The sequence below is a fragment of the Seriola aureovittata genome, chromosome 16, assembly GCF_021018895.1.
Source record: "Seriola aureovittata isolate HTS-2021-v1 ecotype China chromosome 16, ASM2101889v1, whole genome shotgun sequence".
Lineage (NCBI taxonomy): Eukaryota > Metazoa > Chordata > Actinopteri > Carangiformes > Carangidae > Seriola > Seriola aureovittata.
The window spans coordinates 17,833,016-17,854,237 of record NC_079379.1 but is presented as its reverse complement, the minus strand read 5'-3'; the positions used below and the strand labels follow the sequence as shown (position 1 = coordinate 17,854,237).

The 21,222-nt window shown below is 41.0% G+C and overlaps 1 protein-coding gene across 1 annotated transcript; it reads right to left on the bottom strand.

Moving 5' to 3' along the window:
* Positions 1 to 744: 744 nt before the first annotated feature.
* Positions 745 to 19,253, bottom strand: LOC130183982 (oxysterol-binding protein-related protein 3-like). The gene is made up of 22 exons (XM_056399696.1): positions 19,123 to 19,253; positions 13,174 to 13,357; positions 12,731 to 12,847; positions 11,907 to 11,960; positions 11,720 to 11,833; positions 11,373 to 11,525; positions 11,164 to 11,254; positions 10,867 to 10,970; positions 10,629 to 10,718; positions 10,366 to 10,525; positions 10,091 to 10,215; positions 9,856 to 9,987; positions 9,319 to 9,412; positions 7,466 to 7,701; positions 6,211 to 6,348; positions 5,658 to 5,721; positions 5,063 to 5,141; positions 4,724 to 4,868; positions 3,244 to 3,388; positions 3,006 to 3,132; positions 2,104 to 2,226; positions 745 to 1,568 (listed from the first exon to the last, which is right to left on the bottom strand). Exons 2-22 carry the CDS (start codon positions 13,234 to 13,236, stop codon positions 1,472 to 1,474), a joined length of 2,451 nt encoding a protein of 816 aa, XP_056255671.1. The 5' UTR covers positions 13,237 to 13,357; positions 19,123 to 19,253; the 3' UTR covers positions 745 to 1,471.
* Between the last annotated feature and the right edge of the window lie 1,969 nt (positions 19,254 to 21,222).

Sequence of the window (21,222 nt, the reverse complement as noted above, 5' to 3'; positions counted from 1 at the left end):
TTGTATAATCTCTGTGGTTGGTGGCCCCTGTAAAAAAATGCTTTTCATTCAATCTTAGTTAAAATCTTATGACCTTGTAGGTTTTGGTACCCTAAATGAAGAAGGTATTTCTGCACAGGAACCAAGGGGCAAAGATTATCCAGGGACTTATCCAACAAAAGGAGTTTATGGGCCTGTGGAACAAGATAATGCACTTTTTGCCCCTTGGACAAGATTTCGAGGAAGATGAGGCAGTAAAGAGGAAGTGATGGAGACACACAAGGACATGTGGAAAACATCAAATTTAGGCTGGCATGGAGGTTGTGCAATGATTAGCAGTGTCGCCTCACAGGAAAAAGGTTTTGGTAAAAACCTGTCGACCAGCTGGTGCCAGTGTGGGTTTGCTCCGGATGCTTCAGCCCCCCCCCTGCCCAGTCCAAAAGACATGCAGGATAATTGGAGACTTTAAATTGCCTGTATGTGGGAATGACTGTCTGTGTATCCGTGTATGCCTTGTATTAGACTGGAGAGCTGTCCAGGGTGTATCCTCAATGACCCTGCAAAGGATGAGTAAGTATAGATAATGGATGAACTGGAAATTATGCATTGATCTGCAATCAGTCTTTCACGTGTAATTGTCTAAAAACACTTTCCAATGATCATTATCTTTGGGTGGGATTCACTTATTTTTAGCATGAGAAATCAAGTAACCACAATTGTGGCTCATCCCTCACACATAGAAAGACAAACAACATGTGACACACCTTAACTTGTCTATCCATTGTACACTTTATTGTCTTTTTTTAACATGGAGTATTATTGCTTTTTTCCCCCGCAGTAAAAAACTGTATCTACAGTCCTATGACAGTCATGACTGATTACAACAAGGCAGCACACTGAAATAAGGCTGAGTCCCTCTTTTGCTATGATCAGCCACTGGCTGAAAGCAATCAGAAAATCCTGGTGTCATGATACTGACTGGATGTGGAATACTCAACCAATTTTTGACCTTTTGAACAAGTTCACTTCCAACCCTGATCCGATTTCCTCCAGTAAAGTCCACATATTATCGACATCTTCTGACAAGAAGTTTTAAAAGTCTCTTAATAAAAGTGTTTTTGCATAACTGCTAAAGCAGTTGATTGAGTGCAGCACTGCAATAAGAAGGCACTTTGGTAAATGCTGAGATGCAACAGAACATAATGATATTAATATTTACTCTACTCTGACACTGTGTAAATGTACAGTTACAATAATGAGTGGGGAAAATGTACCCTTTAGGAGAAACATAATAAACAATAAAAACTACAACAGAAGTTCTACAGGCTCTGTCCCAAAAGTGGAAGCAGGAAGTCCATATTGGTTTAGGTTACCATGACATGGAGTGATTCATGTTAACCAAGTCAGGATTCTTGGAGGCTGGTCTCAGTTCTGTTTTACACTTCCCTCTATATGAGAAGTCATAGTGGAGAAGTGTGGTCAAATCCAGAGGTCACCACAACACAGGGAAATCCATTATGCTGAAGCTGGGGTCTCTACGCAGCTCCCAGTAAGTGTTGTTGCTCACCCATGTGTCATCCTTAGACTTCCTGTTGACACAACAAGAATGAAACCTGTTTTTATCAATGAAACATTTTGAATGATACATCACTCACCTGTCCAACGCACAGCATATTAAACGACATATTAAGTTTTCAGAATAATATTAGCTACACTGAAATTATTTTGTTTGAAACTAAACATAAATATCAATATTAACTTTGTGTGTATCCACTGTAATTTCATACTAAAGGTCTGATTCAAAACATAAGGGAGGATTGCATTTGTATATTTTCTGGGTGTAACATACAGTTACAATGATGAGTAGAGCATCTGATGAGTTGATGAGTTGCATATAATACTTCTGAAATGGATGTGACATAATGGACAATGACATAAAAGGGTAATAATGACTTTTTTTGTCATGATGAGCTTGAAATTTAGTCACAATTATTTCATCTCTGACCAACGGTCCCTTATCGTTTGGGACAGAATGATTACATGGAAAAACATGTGAACACTGTGTCTGATTGCACACAAAGACTCATATGCAGAGAACACACAAACACATATAGAGCCGCATACTTGAAGAAGCGTGGCTGGTGCATCATGTTGTTGTCCTGCAGCACTTTCCTCCTCTCCCTCTGGAGCTGCTCTATCCTCTGTTTCTGCTCCTCAGCTGCCTCTGGGTTCCCCTCCTCCAGCAGCCTGGACAAAGAGGACGGAGACAGTGAGCGAGTCAGGATGAAGAACAGTAGAACATTGGTCTTATTAGAGCACCGCCACCATTTATCCGACTTTTTCCTCCCACGCAAACGGGAAAACTTTGTGCTTTCCCTCCTAATGGACAGTAGCAGCAGAAGTAGATGTAGCTGACTTCATGTATCTGTCCCAGTATAGCTCCTAATTTATCCCACTTAATTTTCAAAGTGTTCAGCCTTGGTCAGTCTCATTTAGAATGTACCATTGTAAATGCAATCATCTGCAGATTGCATTCACATTCTGAAGGTTCATTTTCTAGTGACACCGTAACAAGAAAAACACCTATTACTTTTTTCATTCATGTGCTTATGTGGACAAATTATGGTATGTTTTTATCCAAGCTTTTTAGTAAAATCTTACTATGTTCTGTAAATATAATATAATCTTTTTCTATGAGTGGATGGTGGTGACTTCATGCTCATGGATCTAAACTCTCATAGACTGTTGCCATGGTTATGGTCATATTTCTGAAGTGTAGTACTTTACACCACATGGACTTGGTCGACAAAATCATGTTCGCAAAAAAAGTGTTTGGGGCTAAATGGTCAGTTTTGGTAGCTTTAAATCCTTTTACACAACATGGTCATCTGTGCAGGGCATTAGAATAGAAAATAAATATAGAGATAAATAGTAACTGAACTAATAAGGTTTCTGTAGAGGGTAGGGATGAGGTCTGTGGAAACACTAACAGAAATCAACATTACAGACAAATAAAGAGTGCTAACCTCTGGTCCGGCCTGAAGCGTGTGTCTGTTGGGGGAAGCAGAGGCCTCAGGGTGGAGTCCAGCTCATTCAACTCCACTGCAAACTGGGTGAAGCCATAGTACTGTTCTTGATCCACTGGCATGGGGTCTACATATACACACATACAAATTTGCAGCTGTCATGTCATGTCATGTCCAGTATAGTTTTGTTTTTTGATCCAGCTGCTGTCGTGCGAAAGGTGTGTGACCAATCACTCACTTGCTCTCCAGATGCACGTGGCAGAAGGTGGGTCTCCTTTAAACACAGACTCATGCCATTTTCCGAAAATGGAGTGTACAACTTTTCCATTTGAATCTGTAACCACTCCCTCTATCTCGTTCACCGTGGAGCTCCATGATCTTGCCTGAAAGAGTAAAAGACAGAGGCAAAAATATTAATTAAAACATTAATATTTAGTCTAATAGAGTACCACAAAAATTGCAGCTGAATGTCTGGAGGCAGTAATTCATGCTCGGCAGGAAAATAAGAAATCAGAAAGTGAGACGAACATGTGCCACACTGACTACCCTCCTTGTAAATCTGACAGAGAGAAACCAAGGAGAGATTGACAGTCTGAGGGCAGCAGAGCGGTACGAAGTGGAGAGCCTCCAGGAGATTCCTGCTGCAGAACCTCTGTGGCTTAGCTGTGGTTAATGGCTACGGAAAAAGCTCTGCCCACTGGCATCATCACTGTGGGTATCCTTATTCTTGCCACCACACTGTCAACAGCAACATAAAAACTAACTACTAAGCTGCCTGTGGGACCGTGACTGCAAGCTGCTGAAGCTCTACTGCAACTTCTAACACAAAGTACATTATCACTAAACAAGACGGGCTACATAAACAAACACCAAAAAACATCAGAGGCCTGTACTACGAAGCAAGTTCAACATACCCAGGATATCTTTTCATTATCTGGCTCCACTGAGCCTAAGACCGTCCGTCCGTTGACTCATGAGAAAGAGGCAGAGTTGTTAATGACGAGCAACTTCGTCCGAGCCATGAATAAAGTACTTTATGTGATGTGAGAAGTAATGCCAATACCTGCTGGTAAATTCGATTGTAGCTACATAGCAATGAGACAGTTCATACAGCTCTACAGCTGTATGAATTGTATGATACTGACGTCATAATTTCCTAACAGGTAATGAAACCATGCAGCTGTCTTGCATAAGGATTAAAGACAATAAATAATTAAAGCTATACCTGAGAACAAATGGATTGTTTGGCCTTGGGGTAGGTATGTCTTCTACTGAGTGCCATTCTAGTTTCTCATGTTTTTATCTTTTGATATTTCAGTTCCTCTTTTTGTCCAGAAGAGGGCGCTGTGTGCTTTGATAGTGTTGATGGTACAGAATAGAGGGAGTGAGTCTGTTTGAGAAGGCAGCACTGCATGAAAAAAGCACTACTTTCTTTTCTGTCTGCTCTTGATAGCTCAGAGGATGATGAAGCTAAAAGTCTAGTGCTAAATGTCAGAGGGCTAATGATGACAAGTCACTTACAGAGGTTCATGTGAATGTGACAAATCAAAACATACTAATAGGAGAAACAACAGTAAGTTATTTTACAATTAGGTTTAGTTTGTCTCTATAATAGCACTACACAAGAAGGAGCAAGTGACTTCCCACAGAGACTGAAGTTTTTCTACATCATTATGCTTTGAAACATGACAGCGATTTAAACATTTATGTTTCCTGACCTTGACAAATGTGACTTTACACTGGCAGGCGTCACTGTTGATATTTTTGATGGACATCTCTCCGTAGTGTTCGATCCAGCGCTGGCCGCTCAGGATGTTATGGATGCAGGACGTTACTTTGTTCCATTCGTAGTGGTCGCCAAAACTGGAGAAATCACACACATACTGTATTTAATAAGTCCAAAAAATGTAAGGTTTCATTCCTAATACTTACACTCACAGCCTATGCTGTGCATGGTGTTGTGAAACCTTGTGTTAAACACAGAAGAATACAAACACGCATGCACATACAAACACACACCCACCCACACAGAGCAAGTAAAGGAGTGAAGGACTTACGCAGGTAGTGTGACATGTGTGGTTCCCATGGGAACAATTTCCATGGATTTGCCCCAGAATTTATTTTTCCATCGGACATCTAAAAAGGAGAATGGATGTCAATGGATGTGTGCGCTTGTGACAATGGAAATATCTTAATTTTGATCTTAAACATTCTTTTTCTGGTCAATTCAACAAACAATAGTTTCTTCTTTATAAATCAGCGTCTTTATTCATGTGCATGGGCAAAAATGCAAACAAGGCAATGGTCTGCAGTTTCTCTGACTACCAATGGCTGTTCAGTTGTTGAGTTTAAAGTGGCAGAGATAACAAATGAGGTCTCATTAGTATAAGCTACACACTAATTTCTTATAATATGTATAAAGTGCCTAATCATCACACAATGGAAAATTACAGAGAGAGCACCAAGGCCACATGAAGTTCAACAAGGTTACTTAATCTTGCATAACACCAGCTTTGACCTTAAATATAACCTACACCACGTATCAGACTCTCAGAAATAAAGGTGTGGCAGCACTAAGGCAGTCTCCAAGTAAGCCCAGCCAAACAGAGGGCGAACTGGATGTTTATTCCAGTCATGTCCTCTCCTGCTCACCTTGCCAAAAGGTGAAGTTCCTCGAATCAGAGTGACATGCTGACACAGGTGGGTGATGACTCACCTGGGAAATGGAGAGAAGAGATAGGAGATGAGATAATAATACTCATTGTAGCTCACAAAGGTGTATTAATCAATCAGTCGAACACAAAAGGTGGGAAAGGCTGCCAGCTATAGAGTATTACTACATATATTTTGAGAGTTTAGTATAATTACTGTAAACAAACCACACAATCACAGACACACAAAGACTGGTGGGTCATTGTGGGACTTCTAGTGTTTACAAGAGGAAGAGGGCGCTGTTCTTGCAGTGCACAATGTCCTATTTGAAAGCTCTGACATGAGACCTAACCAGGGTGTGACAATTACTAAATGTAACAACTTTAACGTAAATACATATGGCCATTCAGTACCTTTAATTGGTAAGAAAATCAGTCTTATCTCAATCACTTCACATATCAAATTCAAAATGTGTATTTGAGCCTATCCTGAGAAGGGGGTGTATTCCCATGCGGTGAATCGTGCTGCGTGCTGTAAACTGTGTGACCTCTACCTGTTCAGCTATAAACCTGAAGCCCTTGTCGGGTCTGTCACACTCATACGTTTCTCCCAGGACAGGGTTAAATGGTTTGCTTCCTGCTCGATGGTAGGTGGAGGCATAGGCAGATATTGCAAACGTAGCAACATACACCTGTGTAGAAAATCAGAGAGGACAGATGAAAATGAAAATGAAAATCGACATAATAATAATCCAGAGCAGGTGGAACAAAATGCTGGATCTGCATAACACACAGAGTTGTAATTATCAATAGTAAGTAACAATGGCACCAGCAGCATTGTGGAATGCTTACATCAGTATTTAAAGTCAACACACAACTACTGTAATAAAATTACATAATAACAATAGCGGTTGCGACATATCAGTGACACAGTTCATATGGCTTTAGAGCTGAATGAACTGTATAATGATGATGTCATTTTGCTGACAGGCAGTAAAACTATACAGCTATCTCTCGTAAGGATTGAAGACAATAAATACATAAAGCTATACCTGAGAACAGCAGACGTGTAGGATTGTTTGGTCTTGGCAGAGATATGTCCTCTACTGAGTGCCACTCTAGCTGTTCATGTATGTGACTGTAAACATACCTGTACCTAATATTGTGAAGATAATACTGAGTGTATGTATGATGCCACAATGTGTTTCAGATACTAACCGGTTTTAAATGAACCAATGTATGGACATACAGTATAAACTGTGTGTGTGTGTATATGTTTATACATGACAACAATTGAGGTGCATGTAAATGTGTGTTTGTGTGCAACTAAATATGATTAATACTACATGTCTGTACAGTGTGTGTACAGTATGTGTCTATATTAAACTACTGGGTGTCTATTTGACTATAAAAGTGTTTAAAATACTCAGGTTCTGCCAAACAGGCACAGATAGAAACAAAAAATAAAGATAATTGAGGAAGAGTGCTGAATTCACAACACATCTATCTATATTTGGCTACAGCTACTGTGATATTGATTTTTTTTTCTCTCTGTGTGCTTTTGTTCACGTGAACATCAGAGGACTTAATAAATATTTCAACCTTCTGCAAGCTAAAAATCTTCTCATTTTCTTTGGCTTATCAGTGTATGAGTCGGTGCCCAAGTGAGACTAGTTTATGCATGTGTGTAGATGTATAAATGTCTGCGTGTAGATGACATCTCAAGTTTTTAGGTAGACTTAGTACTTGTTGACAAGGCTCCACCTTGCTCCTCCAGATTTATAATGCAGTACTATCGTATCCTCTCACCATGCGTTGGTAAGGGTCTTGGGTCTGGTTGGCAGTGTCCAGCAGCTCGCTGTACTCCAGCTCCTCACACAGCCTCTGGAGGGTGTTGATTGGCTCATTGAGCTGTACTGGCATGGCCACCTTGGAAAGGTCCTTTCCGATGTTGTTCCTCAGGATGTTCCACAGGCTCACGCTGCTGGTGGGACATGGAGACGGCAGCGTGGAGCGCCGACGAGTCAGGGTCAACACGCTGCTCACTGGAGGAGAGAAATGAGAGAGGAGCGGTGGGACAAGAGGAAGAAAATTATATTTAGAACAGTAACAAGTGAGACGGAGCAGTGTGAGAGCTTCAATGTGCACATTGTCTAAAATTAAATGTTGTAAAGTCTCTGATTCTAAAAGCTGATTTGATGGAGATGAGGATATATTGTAGCTTCAGGTGGCACTTAAAGCCAGCACTAAAACTTTTTTCACCCACTGTGGAGAAGCTCTAACTATAACTGTTTCAGTGGAGAATTCTGGTGTCCCGTCATTGTCATTGTCTAAATGCTCTTTGAGAGGCTTTTCATGAAAGCAAATAAGGAAATTCATGGAAAAGCTATGAAACAGTTTGACTGAATGTGTTTTTTAGGTGTTTTTTGGAAGGAAAATGGTCAAATTTAAGTAAACAAAAAATATGTATATCAACACAAATGTTGTTTTTTTATCAGCTTCAGTTCAGGAATACTCATTGTTCTGGCACATGCATTCAAAAACCGATTTAGTCGTAGTCTAACAAATGTATTAACACACAAAAAAGAAGATATTAAACCACAAATGTCTTGAGATTTTCATTTACTCCCTCCTCTGCACAAGCTGGAGTCATACAATCCAAACCTGATTATCCCAATTTCTATTTGCAACTGAACAACTTAAAAAAAAGGTATAATATGTAACTTTTAATTATTAAAATGTCTAAGAACAACTAAACCTATGCTATATATTTGTTTAATTTGTGTACTTTAATCAAGGTAAGCGTGCATTTTATTATTGCAATGACATCATAGCCCCTTTACACATGTGTCAGCATTGTGTTTGTCTGTCTGAATGATCAAAATTGACTTTTTTTAAAATTTAGTTTTAAACTACATTTTTACAATTTACATTTTAGGTCTTGGTTGTTTAAACTATATATTTGAACCAGGTGAAGGGTTTTAGTCATCTGGGTCTTGAGTTATCAGAAAAACATGCTGAGTGAACTTTGGCGTCAGCTTTCACCCCTCCGAGTCCTCCTGTGTGTTGGAGAAACTGTGGATAATTCAGCTCCTGCTTAAACCCTCCTGAATGATTGAAGGAATCCTAACCGTGACAAGCTGACTCCAATGACAGTAACGCTGGTGAAGAGAACAACTCCAATAATCCCATGCTAATTCACACTGACACCAAACTCCGTCTTTTGTTGTTGTTTCGATCGAAAGACCCCTAGCGACAGAAAATCACATATTGTGCATTTAATTAATTCCCAGTTTCTTCTATTTTGTGCTACCTGGAGTTTTCTGCAGTGAAAACATAAAGCAAACACCATCTGTAGCAGTGAATTAATGATGCCTGTTCACAGATGCTTTGTCACATACTGTTAGATGAAACATTGCACGGAGTTTGTAAACATTTTTTGGAAGTTGGCCATGGTCATGTTCAACACATATTCTGAACAAGTGGGTACATTTTCTGATTCCAGTCATTTATAATTTATTTCATGCTGACACACAAAAGCACACGCAGAGGCTTAGTGCACAGAGACAGGCAAGCCCTGCCTCTCTTTGACAGAATAAGGTCTCTTTACACCGTGTCCTGCACACATACACAGACACGTAACTTGTTACTGTATCACGTACCAGAGTTGTGTCTCTCACTCCCTCCCTCGTTGCTGCAGGTATCCATGGAGACACTGTCACTGACATCACTGATGTACGAGTCATCGTCGGACACCTGGAGACAGAAAATCAATGGTGAAAGGTCAGCAAGCGTCCAAACATAGAATCAAAAGACAAAAACACAAACTGATAAGTCCTCAGTCACCAGAATAGAAAAACAAATGAGGCACCCGCTGTACTTGTTGCATAATTGTTACCTTCAGATATAAGTTTTGTTAAAACCAGCTCTATGTCACATGTAAGAATTTGCATCTTTCCTCTGTTTTATATAATTCTAAACTGAATACATTTGGATTATGGGTGTTTGTTGGACAAAGCCAAACATTTAAAAAAAAGGTGTCACCTTTTAGTCTGGGAAGTTGTGATAGTGATTAAAATGATTTTTCAAAATTTCTCACATTTTATAAACTCAGTCTCAATCAGTCTATCAAAATATCACAGCATTTAGCTTTAAACGTGAAGAATGGGAAGAGGATGAGGTAAAAGATGGTGTCTGACCTCGTTCTCAGAGGAGGAAGAGGAGAGAAGATACTCCTGAGCGTCAAAGAACTCTGATATGGACTCTGGGATAGATGCTTTGCTCTCATTAGAAACCTGGTGGACCAAGGAGTGGGAGCCGCCTGAACATTCCTGTTTAGATGATAAGAAGCCAGTTGAAAGAAATTGGGCCTGTGGTATAACGTCATTGTGGTCTAATTGTGCATAATTACATCTGAATCACAGATTCACTCACTGAGGCATAGGCAGTCTTTAAGCCCATGACCTGCACAGGCTGCGGTGCCTGCTTGTCGATGGTGTGCCTCAGTCTGTCTCTTTCTGCTACCAGAGAACTAAAGGCTGATTTCAGTGTGGTGTGGACTGGAGAGAAGAGACAGAAACAAAGAGGGCAATAACAGAGTTGTCATGGAAACCATTACACCATATAGAAACAAGAAAAAAAGCAACATTTTCTATCTGAAATAAATAGATCTCTTGACCAATCTTGTGCTGATTTAGGCAAGGACTCACTGTTGTTGGCCAGCCTGCAGAAATCCTCCTGAAGACGGTTCGCATCTGTAGGCGAGTCTGGGGATTCAGGACAGACCTCCTGGGCGTTGGACTCAGTGGTGGAGAGGTTGGGGTTGGAGGCATGGAGACGAGGAGACTTGGAGGAGATACAGCTTGGGACCTGTGAGACAAACAGAGAAAGATGAAATATTAGCCATTATCTTCCCTTCATTCTCATCGTTGAATGCCAATATGCAATAATCATGAGCAACATGTACATGTACCTGTAGCGTGGATTTGGTTTCTTTGCCACTGTTTTTGGATCGCCACCTCCTTGGCCTCTTCTCCTTTTTGGGGATGTCATAAGTAGATGCCTGTGGCACCACAAAAAAATGTATTACAGGGTAGGAAACCAAATGACTGCATTTTCATTTTGGCATCACTGTAAATAGCTTTAATAAACACAAAGAGCAAAACCATATTTTACACCACGGCCAACTTAATCTGTGTGCTTTTGTTTACTTGTAGTGCAGTGATGGCTGGAGCCGAGTACGTGCGGTGGAGGACCTCCATGCTCTTCAGCAGCAGGTTGAGTTCGAGCAGATACGATTCACACTCCTCCAAGTCTGCGTGAAAGACGGATTATTATTAGATGAAAGTTTGGATGCATGCAGGGGAAGTAATGAGAGATAGAATAGAACATGAGAGATTCGCTGCAGTGAGACACACTTAAAGAAAAAAAATCAAAATTGTTGACAAGCGAGGATGACAGTTTGATAAGCACAAGAGAAAAAGACAAAACAGCACAGAGCAACCAACCTTTGCAGCACCTGTCCATGTCCTCTGAGGAATGGAGCCAAGAACTGAATTTAGCCTGGTGGACTGACGCCTGCTTGGTAAGAGTAGCCCTCTTTTTGAGAGAGAAAGATACAGATGAAGAAAGGTGATATCACATAACCAGATCCCTACTGCTACAAATTTAAGAGACTTTTTTTTTTTTCTTAATAGCAAGCACTGGAACAACTTACTTTTCTCAGAGAGTCATTGACGGAGGGAGAGGAAGAGGCATGGGGGTGGAAGAGGTGCCTCTCATGGGGATACATGGCAATCTCATTCTGTCGAAACACACGGTGATGACGCATCTTTGACACCCACTCCTCAAACAGCTCTGGAGACTTCACCTGGGTGCCACAAAGTCAAATTAGGAGCAGCAACTTGGAGAAAGCTGCTGTGAGTGTCTGAACATGAAACAGACACAGGAAATGAAAGGGGAAAAAAAAAACCTGTAGGTGTCGAGGCATTTGTGTATGACACAGAATCACACTGGATTCAACTAAGCTTGGCTCACATATAGTATTTCAGTGTCAAGAATTACCTTTAGGTGATAGATGTTATCCTCTGTGTCCAGATCAATGCACATGGCTTTCTTCTTGATTGACATGACAGACAGGCCAACATCTATGCAGCCGTGAAGCTTTCCCTTCTTCAGCTGTGCAAAAACACTTTGTTAGCATGTGTCTGTATGCAAGAATGACAGATGGTGCTCTTGCGGTGATACTTACATCAGTTCCACGCTTTCCATACTTCAAGATGCCTTTCTCCAACAGAAAGTATCTCTGGGTGGGAAGTCAAACAAATCAAACTTAATCAGCACAAGAATTGACTCCATTTTCAGTTCTTGACACCTTTGAATCATAGATGTATTGCACTTTTTGGTTATACAATAGTTAAAAACACCAATAAAAAAGGTTTGCAAATATTGTGCAGTTTTGCACCAATAACACTACTTTCCCTTGACCTTGACATTCAAATTTTACGACAGCAGCAATGAATCGGCAGTGTGGATAATGACCATGCAGAGACATAACCAAAGCTTTTAAGTACACTTTGCTCATTTTAGTTTTACAATAAAAAGGAATACACTGACAAGGCACTTTGAAGCCTCCATGTGATTTAAATGTTGCCTGTTAAAGTGGAAATTCCTTCGTGTTGTAAGGCAGAAGTTTCCAGGTATGCATGAGCACACTCACAGAGAGAAGAGGGGGAGGAAGATGAGTCAGGGTTACAGTATAATCAGTAGGGAATAAAAAAGAATGGAATGAAGGAAAGACAGAGGACTATAATGGTGAAGAGGAGGAAAATGTAAAAATAGCTTGAGGTACTAAAAGACAGCAGGTCAGAACTCTAGTTAGACATTAAGGGAGGACTAAAAGTATTGCTGGTCCAATCTCGGTACAAGCAGGAAAGAAAGTACCACCAAAGCCCATATACAGTATTACCCTTAAAATGTGTGTTGAACATGGTGGGGAAAAGTCTGCTTTGCTCCAGAGTTTGCTTTTGATACAAGAACCGAGACTGTAATAACAAGTGTGACCTCACGGCTTACCTTATGCCATCCCTTCATGGGCCACTTCCTCCTCTTGAGCAGGAAACCCTCCTGTCTGTCAGGCTCCTGCATGCTGGCAGGAACCCCTCTGAGCCCCTCCACAATCTCCCAGCTGTCCTGGAGGGACACACGGGAGCAACACTGTTAGAGTTAGACAGACAAGTGATATTCTCTCCCTTAAATTAAGAGGTATACCACAATCTAACCGTGTAAACAGTAAACATATCATCACAGACACCATATAGGTAAGACACATTTACAATATTTGACCTGCTTCATTGCTTTAGGGACACTGCGGTACATGGTGCATTAAATTAAGCAAATCTGAGGTCAGATAAATTTAACTAAGAGGAAAAACAAAAGCTGAAATGCTTACAGTGGCTGCAAGCCATTTTTATTCACACAGCACGCACACACACATAGATACTCGGCGACACACACACCTGGTTGCTGTCATGTTTAGAGGAGCCGCTGCTGTCACTGTGAGTGGGCGACGGCGACGTCATCTTTTTGCGACTTTCTGCACACCGTTGTCTTGTTTCTGTGGAAACCGCAGTAACACAGGTCACAGCGGATCCGCCAGGAGCATCACTCTGACCTTTGAAGGCCACGCCGCAACAGTAAGCACTGCAGAGAAAGGTTAAAACAAACTGATGTCGGAGCAGCACAAAGGTTACTCTCAATTTAAACAGAAGAGTAGCAGCACGCACGAACAGACAGACAAAAACAGGGAGGAATTACTTAGTCACCGTGTCTGACTAACTGTGAACAAAGCTAATTGTGGATATGAAATTCCCAAGAAAGTCCAAAGCAGCTTTGATTTACGGAAGCTAGACACAAATATCCTGAATAAAAACACATTTATCATGAGCTCACACACACACACACACACACACACACACACACACACACACACACACACACACACACACACACACACACACACACACACACACACACACACACACACACACACACACACAGTTCACAGTTTCATAGTCAGTATTTATGACCATGGCAGTGCCATACATGTTTTATGATCAAAAGTCTATTTGTAAACAAGCATGTGGACATCGGGAATAGAGCAAAAATTCCCACTGGAACGTGGAGAGCATCATACAAAGCAAGACTGTCAGTGAAAAATAACAATAAAAAGTTATGACTCCAGTGGCTTCTTCCATTAGCATGTGCATGTAACTACCACATAGTGTGAAACTAGTGAAAACACAATAAAAAGGAAAAATATTTTTAAAAATGAGGCCATAATAATAATGGAATCTTTCAGTAGTTCAGCAGGTGTTTTGTAGTCACATATAAGTCATATCCTCCAGTCATTAATGTCCAAAACCTATTTCTAACACTAAGCAGTTCACATTTAGCACTCATTCCATCTACATACTACAAAACTGAAAAGAATGAATCCTCAACCAACCTTAATCACTGGCTGTTTTCAGCAAATTTAACTTCCTCCAGCCTCCTCCTCCTGTACCAGGATTTCAGATTTGAATGTGAATTTAAAAAGGTTTCTTTCTTGAGTTTTGTCTTATGCCGCTACATAATTACAGAGGTGTACTGTACATGTCTATGGTTGTATGGGGTGAGCAGTGTTATGCAACATTGATTCCTATCCTTGCCACAAATGACATGCCCCAACCTGGCTGTATGCATGTGTATGTTATCCCCCTATGTGTGTTTTATAGCCACTCCCTGTGTATGCTGGTGCTGCTAAAGACTGAATTCAAGTGTGGTTATGTGGGTGTGTGAAATACATGTGCGCCGGACACAACCAAGCCTGATGGTGGACTAACACACTGACGGAATGCCTGTGGTCTTTGTGTGTGCGCTCGCACGCATGCAAATTTGTGTAAACTTCTGGCTTTTAAGTATGCTGATAACTACATCCCCTGCAAACAGTCTGGTGGTTTTAAGTGTGTGTGTGAGTGTGTGTGTGTGTTCTGAAGTTCCCCAAGGCCTTGCTTACAGTCAGTACCATGCCCAGGACGTGAGTCATCAACAGGAAAGAATGTGCTCTATGCTTCGATACCCCCGACACACCATAACACACCGCTAGCTACAGTCAACACTGGGCTAAAAGCAGACTGAAACACATGGATGGCCCACTTACTTCACGGCTCTGGAGCAGGACAGGCAACGTTTCTGAGTAGGCTTCAGATGATAAACTCGGGGAGCTTGAATTAGCTCATCAAGCTGTTGTTTTTTTTTTTTTTTGTACTTTACAAGCTGGCGTCTTCTGCTTCATCTGAAGCTTTATGGAATTCATCACACATAACTCCCGCATAGTTATGTCTGTGTTAATACATCTGTGCATAGTGTGGACTTAAAACAACAAAAGGTGCATCCAGCCATAAAACATTAGGTATTGGCATGTTGTAGGAGATCAGGGCCGTGACGGGAAATTTCCAGCTCTAAATGAATTCTTTAAAGAATACAACCATTATTATATACACACAATAAGTGGTGAGTGAGGGCAGCAGCTTTACATAACATAGTCAGCCCTGCCTTCTATTCATCAGCCATTTTTCCCTCTGATACAACTCAGCAGCAAAGCTTGCAACAACACACTTCCTTAGAGCAAAACCTCAAAAATAATCAGAGCACATTTGCAAAAAAAAAAAAAAAATGTGTTTGAAGTGTCACTGCCCTATGACACCTCCTCACCTCACTAGCTTAAAAACTTGCTGTGTGTATTGGTGTATAAATCTCTCTGCCACAGATGCATTGTAGGATCTGTAAATGAAACTGGGAGATGTGAATCCCCGAACATCCCACTGAGTGCCCTACTTACCTCGACTGAGTGATTACTGTAGTATTGTACACCACTGACAGCTCCTGCACTGTAAGACTAGAAGTGCTGGGGTTTTGCCTTCGGTGTTACGTAATAGGAGTCAATCATTAATGACACAACACCTTGTAAATGATCTGTTAAGATGGAAAGGGGTCATTCTCACAGCAAGGGTCGATGGTGCAGAGTCACAAGTCCCAAATGAGGAAATAAAAGGTTTAAAGGTGATGGAAATGTGACTACTTTGTGTGCGTTTCTTTTCTTTTCTTTTTTTTTTTTTGTCTTTTCCTGTGTCAGCATGCATGAAATCAGCTGATGGGAGGGAGGAAGAGATAAAACAGATGCAAATAGAAGAGGGATTGGTTTTATCTGGATGTATGACAGTGTGATGACAGTGGGTCTTTCATGGGAGACCAGAGGGTAACATTTTGCCTAACATAGGTGCTGAGCGGTCTACCAACCAACCGATGTAAAGTGAATTAATCTAACTTGGGTATGTTTTTCTTTCATTCCACCCAGAATATTTTCTCTTTCACTGCACTGAAGAGACTGGGAAACAGACCTTTTCTTCCACTTGCTCCATTCCTAGCAACCACTGAAGTGCCAAGCCTCCTGAAAAGGCCTGCCACGCTCACCACTTGCGCTCTCTCAAAGCTTTGCTGCAACAAGCTGTGCACAGACACACTGTAAATACACTAAACGGCTCAGGAATGCCGCTTTTAAAAAGGCATACTTCAACAAAAACTTAAACAACACTCAAAAGTCATTAAGTCCACCTTTACATGCTTTCTTCAGTTGAGCATGACTACAGGCAACACATACTGTTCATATTTACAGAAAGCCCTGTGGCTTACAAAAAGCAAAGCCTCGTCTGTTGTTCTCCAGTTTCCATGACAGGATCTCAATGCAGTGAGGCTGAAGCCTGAGGAATAGTCAGGCTGGAGTTTCCAGTCCTGGCATCACAAACACACAGACGTTGACTTAGCAGCCAGTCCATCTGCTTTCTGCCTATACACATTCTTGCAGCAGCAGGACTGCCATCAACCTGATTGTCTGCATAGCTGTATATCCTCCCCATTACTGGCTGACTGGGACTGCAAAAAGGTCCACGCAGATGGCCCATCTGTGACTCTACCTCCAATAAAGCGCCAGAGTCTTCCGGTAAAGCTCCTTCACAGATTTATGGAGTTAAGGCTGTGCATGATCCACTGATTATCAAACTGAGAGCCAGCATAAGCTACTTTAAATAGACTCACATCCGGCAATATTATCTGGCTACTTCATGCATCAACACTGAAATTTTATAACAAAATAGTGTGATGGATGTGTGGCAGCATATGGTTTTGGATTGGTTAGTGGCAGTAGCACTCAGCTTATCTGACCTATGACATTATCTCTGACAGAGTGTAGCAGCTGATAGCGGTGGCTTGTTTGAAGATATTTTTAACAGCATTTTTCATCTCAAAGCAATACAGTGCACGTCTTTCCTGTATGCGGGCAGAGAAAAACTAATGTGGATATCAGCAAGTGATCAAAGATGTAACAAGCAGCCTCAATGTGCCATTCAGCCATCAGTTATTTTCACGTGCGCTCAAAAGACAGACAGAGAGAGTAGAGGCTTGAGAATCAGCATGTCCATAGATTTCTGACCAATGCATTCTGCATCAAAAAGACAAAAGATTTCTTTCTGTCTCTTTCCTGCTGAGACAAGGGACACTTTGTAGTACCGCTCAATCATGGGTTGCTATGGATACAAAAAAAACCAAAGGCGAGAATATATTCACTTTGTTTATTCTTTATGGAAAATCTGAGGGCATAAAACATGGGGCTATTTATAGAACCTGCGCTGTTACCAGCAGAAACATGATTTCACATGAGTCTCAGTGCCGACCAGCGAGCTTGGCTGGAAGTAGGCCACAACATCCCATTACCTTAAAAACCATGGGAGATCACAGGCACGCTGTTCTCAGAGTGGCCACTTGGAGTAATAGTCAAAGCAGGAGTGCTCGGTATTTACCAGCTTTTAAGTGGGTGTTGCGTAAAGGAGAAAGTGACATAGAGATAACTCAGTGAGTCATGTCAGCCACGCTGGATGTTCATGACCAGAAATATTGCAGCAAGAAGAAACAATTTGGCTTGATAGTGATCAGTTGGTTGATAGACTTGAGAATTGATGCCTTCAGCAAAATCCTCTTTTGCTTTGGATCACTAGAGTGGAAGGGGAGCAGATTTGAACAGTGCCACCTGCAGCTTGTATTGACTAAGTCTCAATGTCTTGCTCAAGGACACTTCAACTTGTCAGAAGAATGCCAACATATATGTTTGAACCCACACAGCTGAGCTGCTGGATAGTTTCCTCTTACTACTGCTCTGCCTACTTCTGCAGCTTAATTTTTTTTTCATTATTGATGGGTGTTACAAATATTTTCTTGATTAATAAATTAACCATTTGGGCTATGAAAAGTCAGAAATATCTCAAATTCCCAAAGCCCAAGGTAACATCTGTAAAAGTTTAATTTTGTCCGACCACTAGTCCAAAACCCAGAGATACTGTACTCTGTTTGATATCATATAAAACAGAGAAAAGAAACAAATCCTAATAATAGAGAAGCTGGAATCAAAGGATTACAGTACGTAAACAATTCATTGTTTTGCATATTAAAATTGTTTGCAGATTTTTTTCTCTCAGTCATTATATACACTAAATAGGAAGTTGTTTAAGCATTAACCATGCCACTGTCAAAAACTTCAGGGTTACAGTTTTGTTTACATCAGCCTGAGCACTGGGCTGGCAATGTGTGCCCACAGGCAATCATGTGAGTGTGAATGGCACAGTGATAGTGTTGCCATTACCACTCATGCATAAACCAAACTCATCCTGTCTGGACTAAGAGGTGTTAAAGCCAAGTATTGATTTACAGTGTAATAAAAACAAAATCACTCAAGAACCACAACAGTGAGGTGAAAGACATCACTGACCGGCTCATGATATTTCATTAATTAATGGTGTGCGGGACTGCAACCAACAACTGTTTAAATTATTGATTAATCGGCCAATTATATTCTTGATTTATGTTAATTTAACTATTTGCTGTATACAAGAAGAAGAAGAATAGTCTGATTGTGCTGGGGCTGATGTTATCACAGCAACCAGATTGGTCGTTGATTGTCATTAATGGGGACAAACTTCAAGGCGAGAAAACACAGGTGTCCCGTTTAACTGCACAGCCCTGCTCAATTCCTGTTGCCAACACAGCAATCAAAACTTGTCTGCGCAGACAAAATGTCCAATAAAAACCATGTGGTCGTGAACTCGGCGCTCACACAGCCTCAATAGGAGCCCAAAAACATCACAGGGACCCTTTACAAGAAGACTCACATACTAATTCAGCACTAAATGTCAGGAGGAAGTCCATTAGTAATTCTATCGAGAGCGATATCAGACTTCAGCGCTGAAACGTCCAGCTACAGACACGACAGCAGCGCTGTCAACTCTGCCGCTTGATTCAAACAGAAGCGAGACACCAACATCAGAAACACAGATATAAACCCACATTAGTTATGAATATTAAGGTAAAGAAATACTTACGGTTCTGTGGCGAAAGCTACCGCATCCTATCCCAGTACTAAGGACATACAGTAACCTGGCTTGAGGTTTCAGCTCCTCGCTTCAATGCCCGAGCGTTGTGGACGGGGAGGGGCTTCTTTAGTGGGCAGGAGTGACAGGCGCTCCTCATAGCCAATCACAATCGAGGTTATAGCAAAGGGGCGGGAACAGAATGTAGGGCGGTTCCGTTTTTGAACGGACCATAGAGTGACGTCGACAAACGTGTCAAAGGAAAAAAAAAAAAAAAAAGGTGAGGGTTAGCGTCAGACAATGGAGCGTCAGGTAAGTTCCAGTTGCTAACTGACGTAAAGTCATGTGAATACCGGTAAATACACATTCATCATGGCACTATTTGCTAATGTATCATTGTATTTTAAAGATATTACATTCAATTTCATGAATGTTTTACATTATCTCACGTCCGTCCTGCCTTGTAACCCAAACTAACTACATGCTGACCATCAGGCTACACATACTTGTGTAGGCCTACTACATAGCCTGAAACTAGCTTTTAGAGAACGTTTCAGAGGTCACAGAAACTCATACACCATCCATCATCATGTAACAAGCTCTAAGCTCCAGAAAGTGGGCCTTCAACAAAGTAGGGACGCAACTAAAGAACCCTTTTTTATTACTGAGTTGTCTGCCACTTATTTTATCGATTAATCGTGAAAACTTAAATATGCAGTTTATTATCAAGGAAAAGCAGCTAATTTGTAGCTGAAACTAGGAAATGTTTGGTATTTCTGCACAAATTGATTGTCAATATAGTTGCCAACTGTTTCGAAATTCATTTGATTAATCCATGTATTGCTTCAGCTCACCAACAAATTACTTTAACTTTATTACCACTTATGGGTCATAAGAAGTAGCACTTTGTTCATATACAGTGTAAAAGCCAGTAGGTGTGGAGAAACAGTCTTAATAATCTCTCTGGTCTCATTGCTTCATAACATGATGCACAATCCAATGACAGATTGTTTGATGCTTTTCCACAGACATTCTGGTTGCAAAAGATGGCTCTAGCCACAAGTGCTGACTGTTTTCTGAAACGATGAGTAAGTGAGAGAAGTTGTGTGATTGCACCCAGGCGGAGTGAGCATGTGGGTGACTTATGAGCATGTGTTTGCGTGCTTCTACTTAATGTCCATCTTTCCTTGTTGAAGTTATGCGCCTCATGTTTTTCTTTGGAGAAAGCCCTGCTCAGTCCGTCCACCTCTATTGTCCTTGTAGCGCTCTAAACCACCTTCATGCTTTGGATTTGTTTACCCAACAAAACAAATTTCTTCCTTTGCATAGGCACGACTTTGTCACTTCCTGCCTGGGCTTATTTCTATGGCAACAGAGGGAAGGGAAAACTTAAAAAGGGAGAAAAAAATGTTTTTGAAAGGGAGAGGCAGAGCTGGGTGTGTCCAGAAACTTAGAGCCGACAAAACTAATGGTAGTGTTTGGACTTTAAAAGAATGCGTCTCTGCGTGAGGACTGACTGAGGGAAACTGAATGTTGATTGCTGACATGATGTGGTGTGATGTTAGAGATAGAACAGACAGGAAACATTTTTAGATATTGCTATCAGTGTTTGTATCACAGATCTTTTCATTGTCCAACCCAGGTGGATTCCCCTGCACTTACCTAAACAGTGCAAAACTGTAGCCGAAGGGAACACACCCATGCATACCTGACAACAGAGCCACACACTCATAAACAGGCTTGTCTATAGATACAGTGAGGTGGTAATCATGAAAATGCACCAGGGATACACTGATGCTTCGGACTTTCAAGGATTTTCAACTAATAGCACAATTTAAATCTTATTTTAGAAAGAGAATACTGAAGAAGACACAGTGAGACATACAGACATAAATAAGATAGTGTAGACAGACATAAATAAGAAAATGTAGTAAAGGGTGATACATATGCTTTCAAGTTTGGGTGTGCCAGTGTAGCTATTTATATCACCTATCACCTCCCTGCCACTCACAGTACACACACTGACACAAACACACATCTTGTGGGAGCAGATTGTGTATGACAGTGTCATCTATAGGTTACGTATGGTTACTGCACACTGAGCAGCTTGTA

Coding starts and splice junctions, on each gene's coding strand:
- LOC130183982 (XM_056399696.1), bottom strand. CDS start 13,236: ATGACGTCGCCGTCGCCCACTCACAGTGACAGCAGCGGCTCCTCTAAA. Junction 11,834..11,906: donor ATGGAAAGCGTGGAACTGAT/GTAAGTATCACC, acceptor GTTTTTGCACAG/CTGAAGAAGGGAAAGCTTCA. Junction 11,255..11,372: donor TCAATGACTCTCTGAGAAAA/GTAAGTTGTTCC, acceptor TCTCTCAAAAAG/AGGGCTACTCTTACCAAGCA.